This window comes from Pygoscelis adeliae, unplaced genomic scaffold (assembly GCF_000699105.1).
Source record: "Pygoscelis adeliae isolate BGI_AS28 unplaced genomic scaffold, ASM69910v1 Scaffold222, whole genome shotgun sequence".
Classification (NCBI taxonomy): Eukaryota; Metazoa; Chordata; class Aves; order Sphenisciformes; family Spheniscidae; genus Pygoscelis; species Pygoscelis adeliae.
In genome coordinates this window covers 1,916,711-1,924,589 of record NW_008824309.1, presented here as the reverse complement: position 1 = coordinate 1,924,589, position 7,879 = coordinate 1,916,711, and the positions used below count along the sequence as shown (strand labels likewise).

At 38.0% G+C, this 7,879-nt stretch overlaps 1 protein-coding gene across 1 annotated transcript in view; it reads left to right on the top strand.

Moving 5' to 3' along the window:
• The window catches only part of LRP1B (low density lipoprotein receptor-related protein 1B), a 614,444-nt gene that overhangs the window by 450,127 nt on the left and 156,438 nt on the right, over positions 1 to 7,879 (top strand). Inside the window, exons 44-45 of the mRNA XM_009319022.1 lie at positions 6,450 to 6,642; positions 7,117 to 7,242. Of these exons, the coding sequence (XP_009317297.1) occupies positions 6,450 to 6,642; positions 7,117 to 7,242 (319 nt within the window). The remainder of the gene's footprint in view (positions 1 to 6,449; positions 6,643 to 7,116; positions 7,243 to 7,879) is intronic.

Here is a 7,879-nt window from a genome sequence, read left to right as displayed (position 1 = left end):
TGACATAAGTTTTTTGTCCTAATAACACCACGGTGTTGGAAAGGCAGAATTTGGATACTCCAGATCAAGGCTGATAGATTTATTTATCCAGCAAGAGATAGCATTTTTGCTTTTTATTAAAGCAAAACATCAATAACAAGCAAAACAAGGAATCTGATCTAAGTGTATCTTTTTTTAGGTGGTTAAATCAAATACATAGAAGTTATGACTTAGATTATTTTCTGGCTGTGCAACTGGTTTCCCTGTATCACAGTCTCTTTTTTTTTTTTCATAGATTCCTTGTTTATACTTTCATAACTGAATAATAAATATGTCATACTATTTTATGTCTTCCATTTGAAAGAATGGAATACATTAGCTAATTTTAGATTAATGTGTTCTGTATAAGTCGGTTCTGTCAGAGTTTTCTGATATTCATCTAAAATGTTATTTATTTTTAGATTACTGATATTGCTTTCTACTTGTGTAATATTTTATTATGCAATTGGCTTTAAATTGTCATTAATTTTAATCTTTTTAAGTGTAGTTTTCTATACTAGATTTGTCATTCTGTTATAGACCTCTAAGTAGATTTGGGTGTCTTTAGAAGAGTAAAGACCCTTAAAAACTTTTAAAAGCTTTATTAGATGGCGCTGCCCATTTATTAAGCATTTTGAAAGAGAAGTATTATCATTAAGCCATTCATTAGAGTTAAAATACTTAAAAGCAACTCATTTTAAGCTGATGCATTAACTTTATGCACTCATCTTTAAAAAAACCCTGTCTTTCTATAAAAGTTAAGCATTGTCATGGTAAGAATTGTTATGAGTCTAATTCTTACTGACAATTTAATAAGAGTTTTATATAAATCATTCAAATCATAGTATTCTGGCACAAATTCTTGTCTACCTGACTGGCTCCTACCCTTTTTCAGTCATGTTTTTGTAGAGAAACTGCTACACATACCTCAAATTTAGAGCAGCTATATGTTAAAACAAAAGTTGTCTGGAGAACTTAAAAATCAGAACTTAAAAAAGAAAGGATCATAGTTAAAATTGAATTGCTCTGGTACTTGTGACACTCCTCCCCCAGCGCCCAGTCTCCTTATCTCTTTACAGGAAGCAGAGAAAACTTTTCATGCTTAGACAGGTGTACTCTGCGCTGGGTAAAAAACTGGCTGGACGGCCGGGCCCAGAGAGTTGTGGTGAATGGAGTTCAATCCAGTTGGCGGCCAGTCACGAGCGGTGTTCCCCAGGGCTCAGTTTTGGGGCCGGTCTTGTTCAGTATCTTTATCAATGATCTGGACAAGGGGATCGAGTGCACCCTCAGGAAGTTTTCAGACGACACCAAGTTGGGCGGCAGTGTTGACCTGCTTGAGGGTAGGAAGGCTCTGCAGAGGGACCTGGACAGGCTGGATCGATGGGCCCAGGCCAACTGTAGGAGATTCAACAAGGCCAAGTGCCGGGTCCTGCACTTCGGCCACAACAACCCCATGCAACACTACAGGCTTGGGGAAGAGTGGCTGGAAAGCTGCCTGGCGGAAAAGGACCTGGGGGTGCTGGTTGACAGCCGGCTGAACATGAGCCGGCAGTGTGCCCAGGCGGCCAAGAAGGCCAATGGCATCCTGGCCTGTATCAGAACTAGTGTGGCCAGCAGGAGTAAGGAAGTGGTCGTACCCCTGTACTCGGCCTTGGTGCGGCCGCACCTTGAATACTGTGTTCAGTTTTGGGCCCCTCACTACAAGAAGGACGTCGAGGTGCTGGAGCGTGTCCAGAGAAGGGCAACGAGGCTGGTGAAGGGTCTGGAGAACAAGTCTTCTGAGGAGCGGCTGAGGGAGCTGGGGTTGTTTAGCCTGGAGAAAAGGAGGCTGAGGGGAGACCTCATCGCTCTCTACAACTACCTGAAAGGAGGTTGTAGCGAGGGGGGGGTCGGTCTCTTCTCCCAAGTAACAAGCGAAAGGACGAGAGGAAATGGCCTCAAGTTGCGCCAGGGAGGTTTAGATTGGACATGAGGAAAAATGTCTTTACTGAAAGAGTGGTTAAACATTGGAACAGGCTGCCCAGGGAAGTGGTTGAGTCACCATCCCTGGAAGGATTTAAAAGACGTGTAGATGAGGCGCTTAGGGACATGGTTTAGTGGGCGTGGTGGTGTTGGGTTGACGGTTGGACTCGATGATCTTAGAGGTCTTTTCCAACCTTAATGATTCTATGATTCATCTGTTATTCAGAGCTCGAAGTACATGCTGTAACTGAATGTTGGTATCATTCAGTATTAAAACACGTGATGTACTATTGGAGGTGTTTGATTTCGCTGGTTCAGGCGGAAGGGATGGTAGGGACGTCTTGTTCAGGTTTCCTTAATGTTTTAAAATTGTACATATGTTGTTGCAATTTGTGGTATCAATTTAGACTTATGATAAAATATGTCAAGACAGGGTCTTTATATGATTGATTTTGTTTCATACTGTTAAAAACCCTGTTTAAAAATGTTACTGTAAAAAAAAATAATCTGTTCAGTTCAGATCTTTGTAGTGCAGAATGGCAATGCATTGCTTTTTTCAATGTGTGCACATTAATTCAGTACCACATTTCCCTCTCCTATGACCAAAAACATTGCTGCTGACTATAATTATTCTTACTTTTTTTCTCTGGCACAGGGTGCTTTTTTGGCAGTTTCTGTCCTCTTTAAAAAGGTCATAAGCATTTATACAGTACTGCAATAGTTTGTGGGAGTGCATGAATGTGGCCTTTTGTGAATTAAATTTCTGTGACATTGTGATCTGTATCGTGCTTGACTAAATTTGGTGGTTGAGGGTTGTACCTTCTAGTTCTCTTTACCTGTATATTGTCTGCACATGTTAAAAAGTTATTCCATGTATGGTACTCTGTGTAACATAGATGCTCAGTTTCTTATGGAACTGTGTCCTTTTTTCCTCTGACTCAGCATACACAGTGGCTCTCCAATTCCAGCATAGTTTATGCAACCTTAATTGAACAACATGCAGCATACACTGCAGTTTTACGATTGCTGATTAACTGGGCATTATGCTTGTGTTGATATTGTGCTTCCAGATGGGATACGTAAAGAGGTTTTTGCCTGTATTCTTGTAAGTGGGAGCACTGCTTTGGGTCATTTGCTGCTACCCAGCCACCAGTTTATATAAAACTTAAGCAAGTTCATTATCTTGGAGTTTTTACAGTTTGAAAACATGACTTTTCTTATGGTTGAATGGTGATTCTGCATTGGCTTTCTTCTCTGTGTTATGTATTTGGGTACGTGCATTCGCTGAAAGACTACGGCAGTCATCTTATGTCTTGATCCAAAGCTTATCAGATTGCTATCAATAAGTCAGAGGAATAAATCTGCAAAGTGCTTGTATTGGCTTCCATCATTATTTTTGTTAGAGACAAGCAATCAGCAAGAAAAAAGGAAGCAGGAAGTAGTGGGCAGACCCTTTTGTGCTTCTTACCCCTCCTTGGCCAGTCAGATGGTGCCACCCAAGGAGGATTTCAGTAGGGTCACAGTGTAAGAACCTGAATTTTCGTTACATGATCCTGCTGGTGAATCTGCAGATACCTCTGTCCAGAGCTGCAGGCACTGCTGGGAAAATGAACATGCAAGCTGTACAGAATACAAGATTTAGAAATGTAGATGACTTACAACAGATTTGATACACAGCAAATTTGGGTGACACTGAATCCTCAGGACTTAAACATGATTTGGCAGGTAACCAAAGGATGAACAGACTTTTAAAGACGACTTTCATTTTCAGTCAGTTCTGATCATCCAGGAGTGCTATCAAGATTAAAAATATAAAAAAGTTAAAAATTGTCAATCATTTTCAGCGTTATTCTATAAACTAGAATGTTAAAAGAGCTGTAAAGTTGGCCAAAAGCTGCCAGAAATAGGAACTCTTTCTTTTGGATGCTAAAATAAAACCAATGTCCTTGGATAGTGCTGTGGCATAATAGAGGAGACCCTGGTGAATGAAATACTATGAGCATTAGTGAACAAATGTTCCTGGATGTTAGCTTTTGTGACCCTTTATTTGGATCTCAAATCTCCCAAGGTTGAACAATGATGATCAGTTCTGTAATGAATTTACATTCCTTTGTTACAATTTGAGAGAAATTATGACAGTGCTACAGAATACAGAACGCTGAACAAAGTAGTGCCTTCCTTGGCATTGGTTGTGACAATAAAATCCTTCAAATTGGAACAGTTTCACATTATCATGGAGAACAAATACAGGGTTGCAAAAGCTGCATGGCCAGATTTCATACAGATCTTTCAGAAACATACATGATTGATTTTTATTTTTTTCTGAAATGTGTCTGAATATGAATAGCATAGGCTTTTAAGAGTGTATTATGAAAAGTGTCTTACAGTAAATGTGTACAATTGCAGAACAGGTCTTTTTACCATTGGTACATTCCCATCTATCTTTTAATACTTTTAATTTTGAAAAAAGGTTGGTTAGAGAAAAGTTGTCCTCCTGGAACATTTATCACTGGAAAAAGTCTTTGCTGGAAAAAAGGATTTGCTGGTCGAACCTTCTTACAAATATGCAGAAATGTATAATATGTATAGTGGTGCAGAGTTTGTTATAATGATGGGATTAATACATAATTTTGACACCATATCTGTATAAGTGAATTTAAACATGGCTAGGAATGCTTCTGTGCACTGGAATACAATTATTTGGGTTAGCAAATTGTTGAAATGTTCATGTCTCAACATTGCCTGTGCTAGCTAGTGCTCTTTCCAGACAGTTCTTGGGAATAGTTTGGAACTGAGTCAGTCCAAGGACATTCCCAAAGGCATTTTGCAAGCCACTGTTTTGGAGGCTGTTCACTGCCTGGCCCTGGGCAGGGAACTGGCAGAGGTGTGAACAAACTGCCACTGAAGCATTATTTGGTATTGAATACTGCAGAGTTAGGGCACCTTCTTAATCTCCAAGGCATAGCTGTAGTGGGAGAATTTTTTTTTTATTCCATGAAATTAAATTTGGATGTCCTATATATTAGGTGAATTCTTTATATGATGAGAAAGACTTTTTTTTAATTATTATTTATCTTTTAATTAAATATGGGATTGACCATTGCTACTTCTTTCTCATTCCATCATTTCAAAACAAAATCATACATAGCATCCACTTGCAAGTAGGCTAAACAGTGTACCAGTTGGCTCTGCATGCACAGTGCAGCCTATGTGCCTGTGTGCAGTCAGCATGAATAGCTCAAATTCATTAGATGTGCTGTGTACATGCAGATAATTATCCTCTATATTTCAAGTTGATTTCCATGAACTCACATTGCTATCAAAAGGTCATTTGGGAAAGAGGACAGAAAAGGACAGAAAGCAGATGGAAAACCATGGTGACATAAGTAGAGAGATAGGTTGAGCACTGATGATTATAAAAAAGAGTGATTTCTGTTGGGTTGTTAAAAGAACGATATTCTTTTTCTGGTTTTATTCCAATTTCCCTATGAAAAGTAGCAGCTAGATACATAGATACAGGGGTTTTTTTGCCAGCCTGGATCAGAATAACTGTTCCCACTTTATACATACACGTAAGTTACTAATTTTCCTAGAGAAACATGGAAGAATACAATGCAACAAATATGTTCAGAATATTATTTTTTTCCATTATATCTCAAAAAAGCTAATGGAGAAATAATGAGCCCTTCCTATAATTCTGCTATTCAGCCAAAATTAAATTTTCAACTAGTGAACTGATTAAAAATGTGTTATGTTCTTCAGAACAGAAACTGTACATGCTAAATTTTTAATTCTGATACATAGAAAGGAAGAACATGTATGAAAATACTTTACGGGAGCTGTGATTTAGACTGGGACGAAATTAATTGTATTTCTGCAGTTTTCATTCAAACCCTACCATATAGTGAACTGCAATCCATATTTTCTTTCTAGGTTTTAAACTGATAATTAGTATAGTGACTGAGGAGATTTTTTTTTTTTAATTGGAAAACACAAAACATTTATTGTCGTGGGTTGAAGTTTCTAATGCGATCGTAGTGGTGAATGCTGTTCAGTTCTGAAACATGCTTCTGGCTGTGATTCATAAAGACTCAGAATTTTTAGACTTTCAGCCATGCTACAGTACCTCATTTTTCTCTGTTCTGTTTGGGCTATTAAGCAGTTAGTGTGCTGAGTAGGTATTTTTACAAGCACATTTAGATAAACTGTGATTTTTTTTTTTTTTTTACTTAAGGAACAGATTCCTGGATTTCTGAAGTTATATATCAAGAAATAATAAGTTAACCCATGTAGCATCCCTTTAACACATTTTAAGTGCTGTTATCTCATTTTTCCAGGTCCTGTAAGCATAGAAGAATTGTTTTGTCTAAAACTATAAAGTGATGTGAGTCACAGTTTGCACTTTTAAAACTTCTTATTCGAAGACAACATTCCTTCTCATGCTTCTCTTCTGTGTTTATGTATTCTAGGTAATTGTCAAATCTGGACCAGGCACCTTTCTCAGCCTGGCTGTATATGATGATTATATCTTCTGGTCAGATGGAGTGAGGAGAGCTATTCTGCGTTCCAGTAAATATACAGGAGGAGATACAAAAGTTCTTCGTTCTGATATCCCACATCAGCCAATGGGCATTATTGCTGTTGCCAATGATACTAACAGTTGTAAGTTACAAAGCAAGAGACACTATTTTGTTAATTCCAGTATCGTTCATTTCAAGAATTTTACTTAGTTTTAACCAAGTTAAAACATTTCATGGTGTTTCATAAATTCTTTCTGTTGTAGGAACTGTTAACAACAGATGGGATATAACCTCTTCCCCGAGTAAATAAATATTATTGAATGACCATTTTCTGCTGTGGACATTGTGCTCATTTGATAGCAGTTAAATCATTTCCTGTCAAATATCAGCAGTTTTGAATGTTGTGGGTTTTTTAAATTATTACATTCTAGGTAACTCTGTTTGTTTATCTTTAGTATGCTAGCATCTGAGGCATGCTGACATTTTCATCTGACTAATAAAACTTGAATCAATTGCCCGTGAATCTGAGATATGGTGACCTTTGCTCCCTCAAAGACATTGGCCATTGAAGCAAATTTAATAAAACAGAGTCCATCTTTTATAATTTGTTTTTCAGGTGAGTTATCTCCTTGTGCACAAATGAATGGAGGTTGTCATGATTTATGCCTTCTGACTCCTGACGGACGAGTGAACTGTTCATGTCGAGGGGATAGAATACTGATAGATGATAACAGATGTGTGAGTAAGTAATACTAGCTGACACAGTGCTTTTCTATACTGTGATGCAGTTGGCTATCATAAACAAAGACAGTTGGCCCAAGCCATTAATTTTATTGCTTCTATATACTGTACAAATTGATCTGGCAATTCAGCACATACCAGGCTTTTAACTATTTTATGTCTTATAAGGCTTTTTGGGGATAAAAAACATTAATACTTATACTCTCCTTAAATTCCAGTTTGGGTAGTTGTGTTCTGCTGAACGTTTCCTATTTGCAATTTGTTTCTGTTGAGTACAAATATTTTCATTTCATGTCCTTAGGCATATAAAATGTGTAACTTATTAACCAGCTGTTGTGTTTTAGTAATTCGGGAATGTATCACTTTAAGTTGGCAGACTCCTTGGAGACTGGTTTTCATAGAATCGTAGAATAATAGACTCATTAAGGTTGGAAAAGACCTCTAAGATCATCAAGTCCAACCGTCAACCCAACACCACCATGCCCGCTAAACCATGTCCCTAAGCGCCTCATCTACACGTCTTTTAAATACTTCCAGGGATGGTGACTCAACCGCTTCCCTGGGCAGCCTGTTCCAATGCTTGACAACCCTCTCGGTGAAGAAATTTTTCCTCATGTCCAATCTAAACCTCCCCTGGC